Here is a 19,177-nt window from a genome sequence, read left to right as displayed (position 1 = left end):
AAACCTTTATCCTTCCATCAACACAGAAGCAGAAATTCATTACTTCATTGAGAATTTTCAGTCCATCCCTTCCTGATACAATAGTAACTTTACAACTGGTTCCTAGAAGGGGGCAGGTCTTTCTGGATGTTTGACTGTAGCTGCGTTTTTTTTTTTTTTTTTTTTTTTTTTTTTTTTTTTTTTTTTTTTTTCCAGCTGCTATAAATAGAGAGGACTTGAGGAAGTAGGTGGAGACTCTGTTCAGCTTTCTGGGAAGAACCCTACCTGCTGCATCTAAAGGGTAAGAGCTCCTTATTATAGCCAAGCCCACAAGGAATTTAAATGCATTTTAGCTGGAAGCCCTAGAGTCTGGGGTGGTAATGGTGGGAAATGATCCTGGTGTGCGATGCCTGAAGATTTCTCTAGGTTAAAAGTTCATAAATGATCTCTATTTCAGGTTCAGATTCTCTCTGTCTCTCTCTCTCTCTCTCTCTCTCTCTCTCTCTCTCTCTCTCTCTCTCTCTCTCTCTCTCTCTCTCCCTCACCTTCTCACCTTCCTCACAAAAATAGATATTTGTTCCTTTTTGGTTTCTTCTTCTCTTCTCTGTTTTAAGTGAGTTTAGCCTAAGGAAACAGACCTTTCATTCTCCATCCATTGAGGTCAATGAACCCTTCTCTATTCACATCTGATAGATGGAATTTTTGCCTTTTGTAAATATCTAGCACTGAATGTCTTAGATAGAAAGTCTACAATTTTAAAAACTATTTTTATTAAAGGCTCTCCACACCACACTGCAATCGCTTCTCTAGGCCTGAAGCACAGATTATCCCTCTCCCTGAAGCTATGACCTGCAGGGTATGGCCTGCTGACTCACCCTGCTTCCTGCATGCCATTGAGATCACAGTTACCTAGCTGCGGGACCATGCACAGGCAGCTTCCAAACAATATATCCCTTTATTTTAATTTTTAAACTTTTTCTTAATCTATGGGCATCCATTAGTGCTGTTTATACGTGCATAGCTTCAGGGTCATATTTTGGAGCATGGACAATCTACCAGGGACCATTTCCCTGATGAAAAATGACTCTCCTGCTCCAAGTGGCTTTCAATTGCAAAGCTCTTCAGGTATGGGTTGTACTGTATGTGCCCCTTCCAGATCTGTGCTGAAATATTGACTAGATTGATGGTGCATGTCTTGTACAGGTAACAAAACCTGCTTTAAGTTCATGATTACAGTGGCCCTGTCATGGACAGAATATGCCGATTTACAGTAGTCCTCCCTAACCTCTGGCTCTTAGAAACTCTCTGACACTTTTCTCTGTTCTGTGAGCATTGTTTGCAATGTGATAGGTGTTGGGTGGCAGACTGGTGGTCACTTAGATAATTATACCACAGTCACTTATTTACTCTCTACACTGCTGTGTGAGCTGCCAGAGAGGAACACATGAGCTGCCATGTTTGATGGTGTAAATGTATCTTGGATTTCTTAATGATGTGTCGTTTCCACAGAAACGTGCAGTCACCATGGAGCAGTACTGTGGTTTAATCACTGGCAACAAGGAGTCAGGTAAGCCTGACTTACAACTCGTAGTGAAGAGGTCATTGGACCCAGCAAAACCCCTCACCTATAGTGTCACTCTTCTAAAGTTTGTTGATCTCCTAAACATTTGAATCTTCCCCAGTGCCACTGAAGAGCATCTCAGTAACCCTGTCCATCAATGACTTTGTGGCTAGTGTCTCTGCAACCTTAAATTATGAGAATGAGGAGAAAGTCCCCCTGGAGGCAATCTTTGTGTTCCCCATGGATGAAGACTCTGCTGTGTACAGCTTTGAAGCCTTGGTGGATGGGAAGAAAATTGTGGCTGAATTGCAGGAAAAGATGGAGGTCTGAAGGATGAGTTTGTTATCTCTTCTCTTCCATCTTTCAAATTGCATTCTACTATTATCTTTTTTTCTACTACTATCTTTATAAACAATTCATAAGTACTGATGTTGACTGTTCTGTCTTTCTATCATGTCTAATTATTATTTGTCTAAATCAATAAAACAGAGACAATCGGGTAGAAGTTACTAAAATAATTGTGCATAGTGCATAGAATCCATGACAATCCCTCTGAACAATTAGTATTTTCTTGAACCCTTGTGATTTCATTTCAACTTACCTTGTCCTTGCTCTAGGCCCATAGCATCTATGAGGATGCCTTCTCCCAGGGCTACCAAGCTTACTTATTGGAAGAGGATGACTACTCCAGGGATGTCTTTTCTTGCAATGTGGGGAACCTCCAGCCTGGGGCCAAAGTGGCAGTGACCCTGAGGTATGTGCAGGAGCTGCCTCTGGAGACAGATGGGGCCCTGCGCTATGTGCTCCCAGCCATCTTGAATCCAAGATACCAGCTCTCTGGTAAGTCATTTCTGCCTTTGAAAACTAGACATAGAAAGGCTGGGGAAATATACAAAATTATGTTTGTCTTGGAAATTGTTGTCTTGTGAAACATAATTAATGTACTTTTTTATAGAACAGTCAGCAAAGAGTTGCTTGAATATAAAGACTCCCATGGTCCCTTTGGAGGACCTTCCCTACACACTCAGCATGGTTGCTACCATCACTTCCCAGCATGGCATTGAGAGGGTCCAGTCCAACTGCTCCTTGAGTCCTTTGCAGTACCTGGCTGATGACAAGACATCTGTTCAGGTGAACAGAAAGAGAGCACTATTGTCAGTCCCCTCTGTCTTCATTGTTGACTTGGTCATTATTCATTCTTCCCACATCTTCCTTGCATCTTCTGACCATGCTTGGAGAGACACTGTATCTACCTTCCCTACTCTGGGTTAGATGTAGACCCTTTTCCATACAGTCTTTACTGTTACTTTTGATTGTGCTCTCGGTGGAAGAAGCCCAAATTCCAACCTTATCTCAGGAATTGACAATTGGCAGTTCTAACATGGCTTCTCTGCTGGTCTCCTCTTAGGTTTCCTTGGCTGAAGGACACAAGTTTGACCGGGATGTGGAACTCCTGATTTACTACAATGAAGTGCACAGCCCCAGTGTAGCTGTAGAGATGGGGATGCAGGACATGAAGCCAGGTATTTTCTGTCTCCCACTTTGGTCCCTTTCTATGATGTAACTCCAAGTTAGCCTGGGTTTTCTACCTCTACACAGGGTCAGAATGTGGCCTTTGTGCTAGTGACTTTTCATTCTCACATGAATAATGATTGGGCTTCACAGGTAATCAGGTGATTATGTTCTGTAGGCCAATTTACATAGATAACTAGATAACTAGTCAGGGAACTATGACTAAATAATTCACATGAAAATACACAAACCAGTATTCTTATGTGACAATGACTGGTTTTATAAAAATGACAAATAAAAAATAAGCTTGTGACTAATTCTTATATGAGAGATTCAGTACTGACCAAATCTGATGAAGTCTCATGCTTTATGTCATGTGGTGAGTTTACAGTGTCAAATGGTGTTGAAGCAAATCAGTTTGTTCCAACTGGTTTAAAAGAATTAGTGTGCAAATAATAAAGCAAATATTTATTTTGATATTTCTTATATTTATAATATTTCTTCTCAAAATATGTAAATTTCTATCTGATATGCAGGTGATATTGACTAATATAATTGTATTATAATTGTTATATAATCTAACATTTGTAAGTGTTAAAAATGTAAGTATAAAAAATGTAATTCAGTCACTACTTGTGTCATTCCATCGATTACATAATGAGTTATAATGTCATTACTATGACAATGTACAACAAAAACTTTAGATTGAAAAATTTACATAGAAGTTATCCAAATAATGGGATAGGAAAAGTAGCTTTAATTCCTAATATCACTACAAAATAATAGTTGGATTAGGAAAATAGCAGTATTATAATCCAGACAATATACAAATAGTAGTTCTTCTTAGACAAATAATTTCACTTTAAGTAATCATGTTTCATTCTTTAGATCACCACTGCTGGCTGTAATCTTGCTGTCGGTTCTTTCATTTTTGTCTTAGTAATAATAGAAATGACCAAATTAAACACAGAGTTAATTTTAGGTCCTCTGTGCCCTGTAGAAATTGAACTTTGAAAAATAAAAATCACAAGAATCCAACTCTATCTCTTTCTTTTTGACATACTTGAATTTCTCATAGACCTAATTCAGCTTGTCAGTGAGTTTTGTTTCTTATGTACATCTAGTGTTCTTCACTTAGAACTTTCCTTATAAGTGCATTTATCTTTTATAGCACACATAGGTGTTTTATCTCTTTGACTTTTCCAACCCATTCTGCACTGGGGTGCAGGGATCATCACACAACCCAACAAAGTTGCTGCAAATCTTTATTTGCAGGTTGGATATATAGAAGTTCCTTGGGGACCAGTTGTGTTCACAGTGTGACAGCTGGGCTTGGGCTTATGCTGCTGTAATTGTCAAAGCCGTGTGAGGACTTTACCAAGAAGCTGAGTTTCCATACCCAACCACAGCACATAGAACATTTTCAGTATTTTTAAAGGTGACTTCACACTGACCACTTCTCTCTGAGGTCACTGAGGGGAATCCCTGCTTCCCTGGGATTCTTGTAACTGTCTCATCTCCCTGTAGCTCTATTCTCTATCTGCTGCTGTTGATTTTTTTTTTTTTGGTCTTCATTTTGGAAAATCATGAATTACTTAAATTCAGACTTTATCTTCAGTCAGGAATGTTTTAATCCATGGTATAGAACCTCATGACACTGTGACTTACTATATAATAGCTGCCATCTCCTTGGTCTCATGAAGATTTTTCCTCTCTTTTCTGCTATAAGGTGTCCAGGCAGGCTGTCAGGGGACATAGTTGGTCATATCTTAGTCTTGATAATCTCTTCCACCTGTGATTTCTAATCCTTGTTTCCCAGAGCATGTATTTTGCCAGGCACATTCTTGTTTCCATACCCTTTAGAAACACAAAAGAAGCTCAAGAGGCAGCTTAAGTAAAACCCTTAATATGATACCAACATGAGACATAGCACTATAAACTAAATAATATGACAAACTTAAAGTGTTAAATTCACAAATTTAAAAGAAGAAAAATGTATAAAATTATAATTAACATCTCAGTGTCAGTTAAGCCCTACCCTGAAATCTGTAAGCATATTGTATCGCCTAACCTTACAATAATCGTATAGTAGGAATTACCTCCTTGCTACTTTAGGTGAGGAAACTGTGGCTAAGAAGTAGAAGTGCTCTTTCATAAATAAGGAAGCCATGATTAATGACGAGAAATCACTTACTTTGAAAGAACTAGCAGACATCATACATGCATAGCTGACTACTGTCTACATGACCTAGTGTGGATATTCATGTCCATCATTCTCATGGGTGTCTGGCTTCTCAGAAGAGTGTTTGTGTCGGGATAACAATCTATCTCTCAGGGTGGGGAGATATCTATTTTACACATTCAAGATTTGCTGCTCTTACCTGAGCTGTATAGCTAATGCTGTATATCTGTATCTGGATCATATTTACAGTGTTTTCACCCAGTTTTCACGGACAACTTTTCTGAGAAGCCTGCTCTTGGAATTTCTCATTTTAAGAATTATGCATATGAACACCCTTTCCCCCCAAGGTTCCAATTAATGTAATCAGTGACCCATTTGATTACTTTCTCATTAATAAGATTTGAAGAGATTTACCTCTGTTAGGAATCTCCACTGTGTCTTCATCTCATGCTAAGATAATGTATCCTATTCAGTTGTTAATATGTCTAGAATTTTCACAACAGATTCTGCTATGCTATGTTCTATTATACTGTATCCCTTTCTCTCCTCTCTGTTCTGCTTCTTTTTTTTTTTTATACTGACAAGACACATTTACTCCTGTGCACACAGAACAGAAAGAACAAACTGGGGGCTTTATATTTGAGTTTTCTCAGTTCTCTATTGTATCGATGATTGGTTTTTGGGAACTCTAGGACAACTGAGTTTCCTTGTAACTTACAGGGTTCTTCTCCTTTCTGTATAGATAGTTTAATGGGAGCTCCTTCTGCAATGGTGAGCTTTTATCCAGATGTCCCAGAAGTGGAGGCCACAAAGGCCTGTGGAGAATTCGTGTTCCTCATGGACCGCTCTGGAAGTATGGAATCCCCGATGAACAACCAGATAGATTCTCAGTTACGTATAGAAGCTGCCAAGGTAAAGCCAGATTCTTCATTATTAAACAGTGCCATGTGAGGATGGTTGGGAAGGGCAGGCGTAGGACCCATTTATAGCTGTAGGTTTGTTCTCCATCCGAGCAATGGCAAGCATGACCACTCTAATCTCAGTTTTGAAATAAAAGCTGACATCAGATGGTGACTTTTTGTACCATTAGGAACTAGATTGAGGTCTGGATGTTTGGTAAAGCTCTAACTCACTCCATTTTCTCGTCTTCTCTGACCTTCAGGAAACTCTGTTGCTGTTGCTGAAGAGTTTACCTATGGGTTGTTATTTTAACATCTACGGATTTGGATCTTCCTTTGAAAAAATCTTTCCGTAAGTTTCTGGGAAGACCATGAACTATGAAAGAATGTATTTTAAAGAAGAACCTTATTGGTAAAATGGCTATTGTGGAGTTTACCTGAACATTGGGTTGTTGGGAAAAAACTTGTGATAGCATTGTCACAATGCCAATGTGTGCTACTGTTACATGACTAGATGTGATTGTTTCTTTAAGGGAGAGTGTGAAGTACACCCAGGAAACAATGGAAGAGGCAGTGGAAAGAGTTAAGGACCTAGAAGCAGACTTAGGGGGAACTGAAATCTTGAAACCACTACGCAAGATTTACAAGGCACCCTCTATTCCTGGCCATCCGTTACAAGTAAGCTTTGGAATCTAGCTAAGATAGTGAAATTTTCCACTAACCTGGTTGCCAGTTCTCCCATATATAACTAAGTAAACAATGTGTAGAGTTATCTACCTTACAGTGAAGATAAATAAGACCAGAGGCAGTGGTCTTCCTCTTTTCCGTGGGGTAGCTAAGATAGTGAAATTTTCTACTAACCTGGTTGCCAGTTCTCCCATATATAACTGAGTAAACAATGTGTAGAGTTGAGTTATCTACCTTACAGTGAATAGAAATAAGACCAGAGGCAGTGGTCTTCCTCTTATCCGTGGGATAGGCAGTCAGCCCTCTTTTGGGGTACCACAAAAATTTCAGATGAAAGCAGCATGGGTAGGGTGTGAAAATTCCCAGGTATCTGAAGAGTCTCTATGCCAGCGTGGAGCACTAGGGTCCCACTCCTGGATGCAAAAGCTTTAAGGAGTGGAAGCAGTTGTTATCTCTGAGGACCAATGCTGTTGTCATCAAATGAGTGCAACAGAAGCTCAATGAATGCATTCTTTCTTTTACAGCTGTTTGTCTTCACTGATGGGGAAGTTAGTGACACATTTACTGTCATTAATGAAGTTCTGTTTAACAGCAAAAAGCACAGGTATGAGGCGAGTTTGGTTTCTCTTGTGTTGATGAGACACAATGGCTACCACATATGACTTTTTCCACATGATACTAGTGGTGCCCATGAGTCTGAAGGCACAGAGTGACTCAAGGACTTTTCTTTCAGTTAATAGGCTGATCACTTATTTTCTAAAAAAAAATTTTAAAGTATTTTCTACTTACCTTTGATACCACAAAGTCATTGTTCCTTATTTTCCTGAAGCTCTGAAAGACATATTGATTTATCTTTTCATTATAAAGGTATGGACAATTAAAGATAGAAAGTTACTCAAGTCATCATTATCTGGGCAGATGAGCTGTCACAGCATGCACCCTGTGTATCCACCACAGGTCTAGAGCTAGGCAGTTACCAGTCTTTTCCTGCTCTCTTTCCACCACTCACCAGTTTAAACCTGGCTCAAGTATAATTCTTGTAGATTATGAGAATTTCTTTGCATTGCTATCATACTGAGTTTCAAGAGATGTGTCTCTCTGTGGGTACATCACTTTTAAACTTTGCCTCACTAGTTTGTTGAGATGTAGCCTTAATATGCATAGAGCCATTGTCAAGTTACTTTAGTGTAAGTTTTCACATGAAGTGGATCAATATAGTTCATATTGTTGTTCATAATGATGGGCTTTCTTTGGGCTTTGAAGTGATTGTATTATATATCATAAGCAATCTACTGGAGATTTAATTAATATGGAAGTATATCTATGCATGCTGAGGGACCTGAGCATCTTACTTGTCATTCACATGAGGTTCTCAAACTCAACTCACAGAAAGCAAAGCACAGACATATGAACATATAAATCCACTCGAACCATTTTTTCAGTAGATGACATTTTCCAATATCTGTGGAATGGCAGTTTAACAAGCTGTACTAATTTAATACAGATCAACTTTACAAATTGAAGTTGCTTCATTTTCTAACCAAATCAATCATTTCTGTTGTTCAACCTTTGTCAGTTTTGTGAATGGGACCATTGGTGCTTCAAGCTTTTGATTTTTATTTTCCCTGTATCTCTACTTCATACACCCTTTAACATTGGATATCCATTAGGTAGTCATTCGTATCTCTTTGTCACTGATATTCCTTTATGTAGCAGATTTTTTTTACTGATATGTATTTCATTTTAGGTTTTGAATATGAATATGTTGATGGTTATTTTCTTACACTGTAGCTTACATTTTCCCTATCAAATTGTTTTCTTTGCTTTTTTTTTTTTTTTTTTAGATAGGCTTCTCTATGCAGTCCTGAGTGGTCTGTAACTCCTTTACTAAACCAGGCTGGCCTCAATGGATATGGGTCTACCTGCTTCTACCTCTAGAGTGGTGGTATTGTAGTCAGGTGTCTTGAGTAACTGTCATTTCAATTTCTAGTTTCTGAAGTTTCTTTTTAATATTGCTACTTTTGTGTGCCCAGTTAGGGTATTTTTCTATTTTAGCTATACAGGTATTTTACTTTTTCCTTTCAGGGGACTTTTCTGTCTATATGTATTGGTTCTTTAACAAATTCATGGATGTACGTGATACATTCTGCTTACGATTGCCTCTCACCCCTTTCTATCTCTCCCTCCTCCTTCAGTGTTTCCTTTTCTGTTCTTTTCACAAGTTTCTGACGTTTTGTTTCATACTGTTACCTATTTTGTGTAATCAAGGCCATCTCAATGATTACTGGACTGGGGTTAGCCATTGGATCCTTGTTTACTTCCCAATGGGTGTGCAACTGAGGCCATGATTCCCTTTTTCTCTGAATCTATCAATAGGGGTTATTCCTCTAACAGGCAAATATTGCATCAGTGAGTAGATTTTTGCCTGACAGATGATATTATAGTTTGTAGGTCACGCAGGTGGTTAAGAACATTGACATTTTTTTCTTCCTCATCAGCCTGTATAGCATCTCTTGATTTCTCTGTGCCATACCACCAAGGTGTGTTGTAGCTTCAGTGTTAGTCGGATCATATCATCTCTATTTGGAAGGCAACCAGGAGTGTTTGCTAGGTCCTATGTTTTTTCTGAGCCTCCTTGACCAACACAGAATAAACAGCTATCCCTTTCCTGTCACTGGGATTCTGTTTGATAACTCATAGTGTTGGGAAACTGAGTTACTTGGAATGATACAGAAAGAGCTGCTCCAATATGTAATCAGGACCCACAGAAGCAGGAAGGAACAATCTCTGATGGACTGAACCTCTGAACAGCTGTGTAAAAACATGTTTATTGATTGTCACACAAAAGATATTTTTAAAGTAAAACAAGTTCCTCATACGAAACCCAGATCTAATCTATGTATTTCTTGAATGAACACATCACTTTTGGAATTTTAGCTCTTATTGTGCACTGTTTGCAATATTCAATAATACAAAACATCCCAGGTTTGACAGAAATGTTTTGTGACTAAAGCCATGCAGAAGCTGTGAGTCTCCTTCAGAAAAACAGCTCTGGAAGGCACAGAAAACAATCACTGTTTTCTACAATGATTTTTTTCAAGGTCTAAGTGCTTCCAGAAAACAACCATTTCATTCTGTTGTTTCCCATAGATACAGTGACTCTATCAATTTTCCTGGTCCACCATAGTCTCAGGGAGAATCCTTTTCCAAACATTAGACTGTCTTCCTTCCAATTTTAAGTTAGGAAATGCTGCACAGTACATTTCATATCACCTCCAGTACTGATCTCTACCCCGGGCCTCCCTTCATGTTCGATTTTGAGACACAGTGTAAGTTATTTTGACTAACTGTGAGCTCTGGATCCCAGAGAGGATCAGAACTTTCAGTGTTCCTGGTTTAGGATCCCAAGTACCTGGATTTTATCTGCCTGCCTCTTCAATTTCTTTTGATGTATCTAAATTATATTCAAATTTACTTTCCTTACATTAGGAGGAAAGATCTATCTTTGGGTAGATCGGTTACTGGTTATTTCCTCTCTGAAACTTTGTGCTTTGGCTCTCATGGTGAATATCTAGACATGTGCAGATTGTTTCTGAGTCATCTGTTCCATTCCATTGGCTCATTGACACAAATGTATTTCAGGACCACACCATACAAATTCATTGTGTTCCAGGTATTTCTTGATTTCTAGTGCACTAGAGCATTCACAACACTCATTTTCAAGATTTATTTTCTTTCTTTTTCCCTCCCTTCCTTCCTCCTTCCCTCTCTCCCTTCCTTAATTTCTAGTTATGTCCTCATTAGGCAGCCCATGACTGGCCTGGAACTCACGCGTATCAAACTGTCCTCAAACTCATACAGATCTGCCTTCCTCTGCCTCCTGAGTGCTGGGATTAGAGGTGTGAACCACCATACCACTCTTTCAAGATTGTTTTCGTTATACTTTTTTTTGTAGTTTTCTTTTAGAGTTAGAGTGTCCATTCTCAATTATATTAATTGTGTATAATCTAAGTAAAATATCTTGTGTTGGAATGAATAAAAACAAGATAAGGAATTATGCACTCATCTTCAAAAGATAAAGATATTCTGTTAAATAACCACACTAAAACAACCACACTCATTGCATTACGTTTAATGTTCAGATAAGATCATATCAAAATGAAATCTACATTTCAATTTTTTCCATAAAATATTTTATAGCTAGTTGTTTATTTTTGTTTATGTTCCGTGAAATAATTATGAGAGAGTATTTCATTCCTGTTTTACTGTTAATCTTTTTGCATGAATATTTCCATTGTATTTTGAAGGAGAAGTAGAATTATTTTTATAGAATACCAATTTACTTTGAATTTAGATAATACTGAATATTTTCAACAAAAATATTTCAAAATCACCAATGTGCCTGGTGACGTTACTTTGATCACTTAAGGTCAGCATCTGATAGACTGATTTTCATTGTGGGCATGTGTTTTTAACTAATGTTTACCCAGTATCCTTAAATTTTCACACACAATTACCCCAAATCAGTAATTACTTATATAGAAACAAAATGATGACTGACTCCTCCTCCTCATCCTTGTCCTCCTCCTCCTCCTCTTCTTGTCCTTCTTCTGCTATGGTGCTAGGAAATTGATGTAGAGTCCTGCACAGCAGTAGTCAGAGCTGCATCTCCCATCCACATAGTGTTTTGAAAACTCATTGTTTGCAGCTCACTGACAGGAGAACATTTCATGTTCATTTTTCCCTCCTCTCCCTGTCTGTTTATCCATGTGTGCTCCCAGGTTCTTGCATTACTTTCTGATATATCTAGCTACATAATTTGTTTTAGTGTTTAGGGCACTTATATTTTTATGTTCTTTTATACTTTGTAACAAATTTATTCTTTATGTTTTATAGAATATTTTATACTTGCCCATAGATTTCGACCTTGGACTAGGTTATTTCCATAAGCCGTCTTTCTCCTTAGATTAAACAAATCCCATCATGTAAGTTATGCCTGGCTCCTGACTAAGGCATGTGATTTATTATAATCTATTTAAGAGAAAGAATGACAAAGTTTAAACAAAATATTACAAATTTTATTGATTCCCCAATTTCTAAGGCAATCATATAGGATTTTTTTCTCTTAATGTCTTCCTCCCTGCTGAGAACCTCACTTTTAACAATTTAGTAATTCCCTCATTTCCTTATCATAGCTTCTGTATACTGTAGTGGGGAAAGAACTTACAGCAGATTTTGATAATTCTGGGTCCTAGATCTTCATCTGCAAGGTGAAACAGAGTCTTTTTTCATAGAAGACTCATGGCATTAAATTTTAATACAGAAAGCATTTATTACATCCAAAAGAGATAAAATATGATTTCTAAATGATATTATCGCACTGACTTCAATGTAAGTACCTTATCTCTTTATGATTTTTTTGACCGGTACATGTTAACTGATAATTCTGCTATGTAGAACCCACCTCTAACCATCATTTCACTGTTGCAGATGCTTCTCATTTGGTATTGGAGAAGGAGCCTCCACCAGTTTAATCAAAGGCATTGCCCGGGTAACAGGGGGCACCGCAGAGTTTATCATAGGCAAGGACAGGATGCAAACCAAGGTGAGAGCTGGGGGACCATCCTGAGTAGCAAGACCAGAGTGAGTAAGGAAAGGAAGGGACCCTGCTGCAAAGGCAGATGGTCCACTCTCCTGGAGGACACACTTTCATGAGTCTCAGGCCATACACTCAGTAACTCTACTTAATGCTTTGTTGAAAATGGTTCCATTCTAATATATAAAGACCTGCATCTGACTGTGGCAACTGGAAATCCAGAGAGGAGATAAAAAGATTGTGACTTTTGATTTCAAGACCAGAGAGAAAGAGGGTGAGAGCTTTGACTGCTCTGTTTGAGATTACAGTCTGTCATTTCAGTAGATTGGATAGAAACCACACATGCAAAACACACAAAACCAATGATGTAGGTTGTGTGTGTTGTTACCATTTCTTTTCTGCAGATGTCTCTTTGCTTAAATGTTTACCTCATTCAAATCTACACTTTTACATCTCTCAAATGTAGCTTTAGTATACATACAAGTAGAGAAAGAATTGTATTTCTCACTTAGCAACAGTAAATAGACCTGGCATGCATTCCATCCTTGGTCCTGATAAGTACTCAGTTGATAACTATCATATTATCCTTCTTATAAATCATTCTGGCTCTTTTCTTCTCCAACAGGCTCTTGGGTCTCTGAAATTAGCTCTGAATAGTTCAGTGGATGACATTTCTCTGAGCTGGGATTTGCCTCCTTGTCTGTCAGCTTGCATACTTTCTCCAAAGCAGACTGCCATTTGTAGGGGTCAGAGGTTAATCATCTATGCCCAACTAACTGGGACTATGCCTGTGAGTACCTTTTATTGTTTATTTCTTTCCAGAGTGAGGCACTGTATCAGCAGATTTATTAACAGTGAGGATTGCTTTGGAAGACAGCAACATATGTTCATGTGCCAGGCACTCAGCCTCCCATCCTTTCCTTCATACCATGTCTATATTATCCTGTACTACCTGATCCTTAGTGTGACATTGCATTGGAGCAGAGAAACTTCCCTAGTGCTTGCCACATTCCTGGTTGTGTGTCCATTTTGTCATTCCTGTCCGTCTCTTGTTTGTAGCAAGAAGAGAGCTCAGGAGAAGTGTGCTTCAAGTATACCTTCAAGGGTAGGAGTCTTGAAAACAGGGTGACATTTTCCTTACAACCCAAGACAAATGCCAGGTAAGAATTCAGCTTTGCTTCTCCATCTCCTCCCTTCCCCGCCTCTCCCTTCCCTTTCCTTCTTCTTCCCTCTTTCTTTTTCTCTGCATCATGGATGGTGCAGTCACTCCTGTCAATGACCTGCTTTTTCCTCTAAGTTCTTCTCTTCCTCATTTGTTCATCTGAAGTGTTCTCTCTGTTCTCTTCTTTCTACAATCACTAGCTTTAAAAGTCTTGGCTACTTGATTTGCAGTTACTTTTCTTTAATTTTTGCCAGTGTCTTCTTTCAGCTTCACTATTCATCGGTTGGCTGCAAAGTCGTTGATCCAGACCAAGGACTTGGGCTTCCATGAGACTTCAGAAAGAGCGAAAAAGGATGTGGCAAGCATCAGCATTCAGTCTGGAGTCCTCAGCTCCTTCACAGCTTTCCTCGCCATAAACAAGGAGCTCAGCCAGCCAGTACGGGGGCCGGTCACTCAAAGGGAGATTCCAAGGCCTGTCATGTCTACATCACATCGTTCATATAAAGTTAAGCTTTGTAAGTTTTATCCCAATTCAAACTTATGCATAATGAGTCTCAGATATCCAAGCACATCATTTAAACAATGATAAGTTTCAGAATTGTTTAAATTTAATTTCTTAATTTTCCTGTGTTTTCTTCATCTTTCAACACCTAGAATTTAAGGCTTCCCTTAAGCTTTCTCGAGAAGTAGATTAAGTCTGACTGGGAGAGAGATTTAATATAGAAATACAGATGGACACAAAGACATATTACAATGCAGACATGGAGCTGGCGGTTTCTCTCCTGCCTGCTAGTTCCCGAATAATCACTCAGCAGCTTAAAATTAATTACAAACTGTTTGACCTATTAGCTCAGGTCCTTTGCTAGGTAACTCTACATATAAATGAACCCTTTTCTAATAGTCAGTGTATCACTGCGTACCCCAGGGCTTATCAGTAACTCTCTGGCATCTGACTTCTCTGGCAGTTGCTGGTATCTCTCTCACCCTGCCCTTTTTCTCCCAGTATCTCTATTTAGATTTCCTGCCTAGTGCTATCTTGTTTGGCTATTGGTTAAATCAGCTTCTTTATTAACTAATGGTAATAAAACATATTCACAGCATACAGAGAGACATCCCACATCACAGAAGCATCTATAAACATTGAATATAACTGTTGTTGTTGATAATTAGTCAATGGTCACACAGAGAGCAGATGACTAGACTGCATCTGATATTGTTGGTGGTTAAAAAGAGCATTTAAGAAAATGGTGGAGATCCGAAAGAGCTATAGAAGATTATTAGGAAATGAAAACAAAAACGGCATCATTTTTGTGGGATGGCTGAAGGTCCAGATAGATTTGGTGAATCCTTTTTAGTCCTGGATTAGAGTCCTGGATTTTGTGAATCATTTGTTGCAGGGGTCAGGAACTTTAACTTAAGAAGAAGTGGGTAGAGGGCTGGATTGATTCCTGGTCTAAAATTTTGTTATCTTAGTGATTAGAAATTACGGCTATGGGATTGAAGGTACTGATAAGGGTGTTAATTTGTTTGATTAAAATTTAGGAAGGATGAAAAATAAAAGAAAGATTAAAGGAAGGTAACGTAGAAGAAAAATAGAAGATTTGGGAACTTAGATAATTTGGGACTTAGAAGGTACAACTCAAATCAAAGACCATTTTTTTAAAAAAAAACAAAACAAAACAAAACATGAAACCCTAAGATAAAACACTAGGAATATGAACACTGCATTTTAAAGTAAGATATTTTTGACAAATCAAACAATGTTTATGATACTAAAGAGTTGAGGGCATGGGAGATGTGTGTTAGAGCCACAGTCACTGGATCTGAGGAAGGTAAGATCTTTACATTAAGATATAGCATAGGCTACTTACATGAATGATAAAAATTCTTACATTTATGGAAGAGTTTGAAGTGCACTGCAAACCTGTGGTGTGGCTTTTGGGTCCTGGCAGGAGGTGAATTTAGTAGTAGAGCATCGATAGTAGTGAAAACATGTGGAAGACATCCTAGGTGCGAGAGAAAGTATTGAAGGTAAGATGCAACTGTGATGGTTCAGCTCATGTCAGGGGTTTTGAAAGACTCAGTAGGAATTAGACGGCTTAGAGGTTGAGTGTCTATATTGGAGGCCACTCAGGAGAATGGCACATTGTGGTTAGTGAGTGAAGCTGATGTGGATAGGAAGAGGGATATCTCCAGTCCTCGCACTTTTTAATCTTTGTTTGTTGCAGTGTGGGATGGATTATGTAGTCTCATTGTACATTTCTGTTTTGCAGGTGGCAGGAAAGGCTCAGTCAGGAGAATGTTACAGCAATGTGCAGCAGCTGGTGAGCATCCCTAGAGGTCATAAAGATAAACTTCTACAGTCTGAGGGGGTTTCATTCTAAGGAAAGTTTTCTCAGAAATGTTTGTTTGTCACAGATCTTAAACTTGGTGAACCCGAATTTTCAAGTCCTAGGAAGAAAAACACAGAATCCTTGAGCGTGACAGAAAAGTCATATTCTTCCACCAAGAAAAATGAGGATAAAGGTGAAATGTTCCTCACATTGTGGTTTTGACATATCGCGGTCACAAACTAACCTTCCATGTTCTTCATCTTGAAGCTTTCTCTACTTGTAGGGTGACTTACTTGAGGCAGCAGGCAGGAAGTGAGATATGACATTGCCATATATTTGCCAGAAATATTCTCGCTTCATTAATCTACAATACAGCACTTAATGCCTTCTAATCTATTGTAACTGAGTGGGCTCTAGTTCTTTGAGTCCCCTTGGCAATTTCTGCCTACACAGTCCACCTGACATCAGGGCCAGACCCCAGCAGACTCTGCTGCCATTCTGTTCAGAACCCAGAGCAACTGGTCACCCATCACAGATTAGTAATAGTCAGTAGACTTGCTGCAGAAATCTCCCTACAGTCTCCTAGTTCAGGAGACTTCCTCGGGTGGGTGATGATTCCAGTGAGTCCATAGCTTTTCATGACTTAATTATTTCATTTCTCACAAAGGTTTTAGAGAGAATCTTCTTATGCAACTGATTTCACGCCAAAAAGGAAATGGGTCCTGGGAACTGGATGAGGATCTGGCCAAGATCCTGCGCACTAACTTGGAAGACATCATGACTGCAAACCCTGTCAAGGTGAGGCACAAAGTGGAACAAAAGAAAGAGTATATTTCATCATGGTACGAACATAAACAGAGTTGAAATAAGAATGCAGGTAAAGTACTCCATGTACTGGCTTTGTGGGAGTCTAGTCTGTTTGGATGCTCACCTTCCTAGACCTGGATGGAGAGAGGAGGACCTTGGACTTCCCACAGGGCAGGGAACCCTGACTACTCTTTGGACTGGAGAAGGAGGGGGAAGGAAATGGGGGGAGGGGAAGGAAAGTGGGAGGAGGTGAAAATTTGTAGTAATAATAATAATATAAAGAAAAAAGAATGCAGGTAATGCAGAAGTGAAATTAATGTGTAATATATAGAAGATGATATTATTTCTACTTCAGATAGATGCTAAAAAACATGGAATTAATGGCCCAGATATAGAAGGGCATGATCAAATGGAAAATAAAATCTGTCTGGGTTGATAATATACCCATAGGCATAGTTACAAATAAAATTTTTATTTCACACTGTATCAGACAGATTTTTTAAACACTTAATATTAATATATTTATTTGTCCTCATCTCAGTTAATTAAGGCAGGTCCTATTCATGTGTAGATGAAGAAATTGAACATTAAGAAACTGAACTCAGCATCAATGAGTGCATAACTAAATTCATTACTATGATGCCCTGTCTTCAGAGACTCCAGTAACAGACCTAATATTGCTGTATTTATGTTCTCAAATAGACTGGATAGAGTACACCTTCTTTAGAATTTTATGATTACCTTCTGTGTCTTCTAATACTATTTGAAAAAAATCTTCAATAAAAGACATATATTAAACAATGAAGAACAAATTGAGTTCTGAGTTATTAAAGGGAATTAAAATAAATTGAAACACAATGAAATAACCTTCTCATATTCCATAGTTATGTTACCCATACTCTATCTTCTAGTCATTCCTGGCTATTGAATCTATGAAATGTAGTTAATACAAATGAGATGTAAATTTTTTAGTCAATAGAAGAATCTATGTTATAAAATAGAAACTGACAAATATTTGGGGTAAAATATTCTATGTCAAAATTATTTTATATTGGCTGCTTGTCAGAATGGTAAGTCTGTTTTAACATTAAAAAATAAAGATCGGCTACTAGTTAGAGAAGTAGATCACTAAGAAAATTCAACTCTAGCATGCAGGAGGTCAGGAATTCAATTCAGTAAAAACATATAGTAAAATAGACTAAACAACATATGTTGTGATCTGATATTCAATTGAAAAGTTGAAAAAAAAATTATTACTATTTTAAATCCTGACCACAGTTTCTTGTCCCTTCTCCCATCCAAGTCTTCTCTTCTCCTCCCCTTGATCCCTCATTCACTCCTCCTCAGTTTATATTCATAGAAGGGCAGGCCTCCCACGGCTATCAACAAAGCATGGAGTAGCTCTGATTTGTATTTCACTGGTAGCTAAGGATGTTGAATATTTCTTTAAGTGTTTCTCAGCTAACTGAGATTCTTCTGTTGAGAACTCTCTATTCAGATATATACCCATTTTTAAATGAATTATTTGGTTGGTTGATTTCTGGTTTTTTGAGTTCTTTATATATTTTGGATATGTGAAGCCATGTTGATGTCAATGGGCAGGGTTGCCTTCAGAGACCATATTGGTGTCTGTGGCTCAGAGGCCATGTTGTTGTCTGTAATCTGTATTAAAGTCTGTGACAGCTGCTAAATGTGAATGTCAGTGATCCATGATATCATTAGAAACCGTGTGGAAATCCGTAAACAGCAAAGAAGCTCTTTTTGTTGTGGCATTGATGACTGCAGACTCATCACAGTTGAGAATGAGAAACAAAAATGGCTTCTGTGACAAACTCCACCCAAACAAAAAGACACAGCCTTGATAGGAGGCCATTGAGAAGAACTCTTAAAATTGTGATAAGGAGGCTGATGTGAAGCTCTCCATAATTGATGGCTCCTTGCAGGGGTGGGAGCAGGAAAGGACTCATTTTTTTTAAAGATGTTCGCCACTGGAAGTGGAATCATGCGCCAGTAAATACGTAGGCAACACAAATTGAACTTGCTCACTTTCTTTTTGTGGGAATGTCTCAAGGGTTGGGAGAGCAGAAATAGTATGGTAGGATTTTGAAGTTAGTGTATCAGGGTGCATTATGAGAAATTCCAAATAATAAATGAAAATGTTATGTTGGGAAAAAAAAGGAAGTGCATTTTAAAAATCAGCATGATTTTTGCATCTAGTCCTGAGCAACATTCTTTTGAAGTCTTACACCCTTGGCTTAAGTGTTCCTCTCATGAAACAGACTAAAGCACGTGGGAAAACTGGCATGTAATGAGACTGTGCAGGGTAACATGATGAGTGATTGCAACTCTAAAATGTCATCAATAGCAAGGTTGCTATACTTGTCTATAATGCTTTCTCTGGATTTCATAGCTTGCTACCAACACACACACACACACACACACACACACACACACACACA

General features: G+C 38.3%; 1 protein-coding gene across 1 annotated transcript in view; it reads left to right on the top strand.

Annotated features, from left to right (window-relative positions):
* Positions 1-1,501: 1,501 nt before the first annotated feature.
* Positions 1,502-19,177, top strand: part of LOC101988687 (von Willebrand factor A domain-containing protein 5A-like) — a 19,334-nt gene continuing 1,658 nt past the window's right edge. The window contains exons 1-16 of the mRNA XM_026779087.1: positions 1,502-1,546; positions 1,662-1,864; positions 2,158-2,380; positions 2,496-2,671; positions 2,949-3,063; positions 5,977-6,146; positions 6,397-6,485; positions 6,667-6,811; positions 7,345-7,424; positions 12,311-12,425; positions 13,042-13,206; positions 13,476-13,576; positions 13,846-14,093; positions 15,852-15,902; positions 15,997-16,104; positions 16,567-16,709. Coding sequence (XP_026634888.1) covers positions 1,504-1,546; positions 1,662-1,864; positions 2,158-2,380; positions 2,496-2,671; positions 2,949-3,063; positions 5,977-6,146; positions 6,397-6,485; positions 6,667-6,811; positions 7,345-7,424; positions 12,311-12,425; positions 13,042-13,206; positions 13,476-13,576; positions 13,846-14,093; positions 15,852-15,902; positions 15,997-16,104; positions 16,567-16,709 — 2,175 coding nt within the window. The 5' untranslated portion in view covers positions 1,502-1,503. The remainder of the gene's footprint in view (positions 1,547-1,661; positions 1,865-2,157; positions 2,381-2,495; positions 2,672-2,948; positions 3,064-5,976; positions 6,147-6,396; positions 6,486-6,666; positions 6,812-7,344; positions 7,425-12,310; positions 12,426-13,041; positions 13,207-13,475; positions 13,577-13,845; positions 14,094-15,851; positions 15,903-15,996; positions 16,105-16,566; positions 16,710-19,177) is intronic.

The sequence above is a fragment of the Microtus ochrogaster genome, chromosome 5 (assembly GCF_000317375.1).
Source record: "Microtus ochrogaster isolate Prairie Vole_2 chromosome 5, MicOch1.0, whole genome shotgun sequence".
Classification (NCBI taxonomy): Eukaryota; Metazoa; Chordata; class Mammalia; order Rodentia; family Cricetidae; genus Microtus; species Microtus ochrogaster.
Note: the sequence above shows the minus strand (reverse complement) of the source record. Positions and strands in the feature narration are given on the sequence as shown.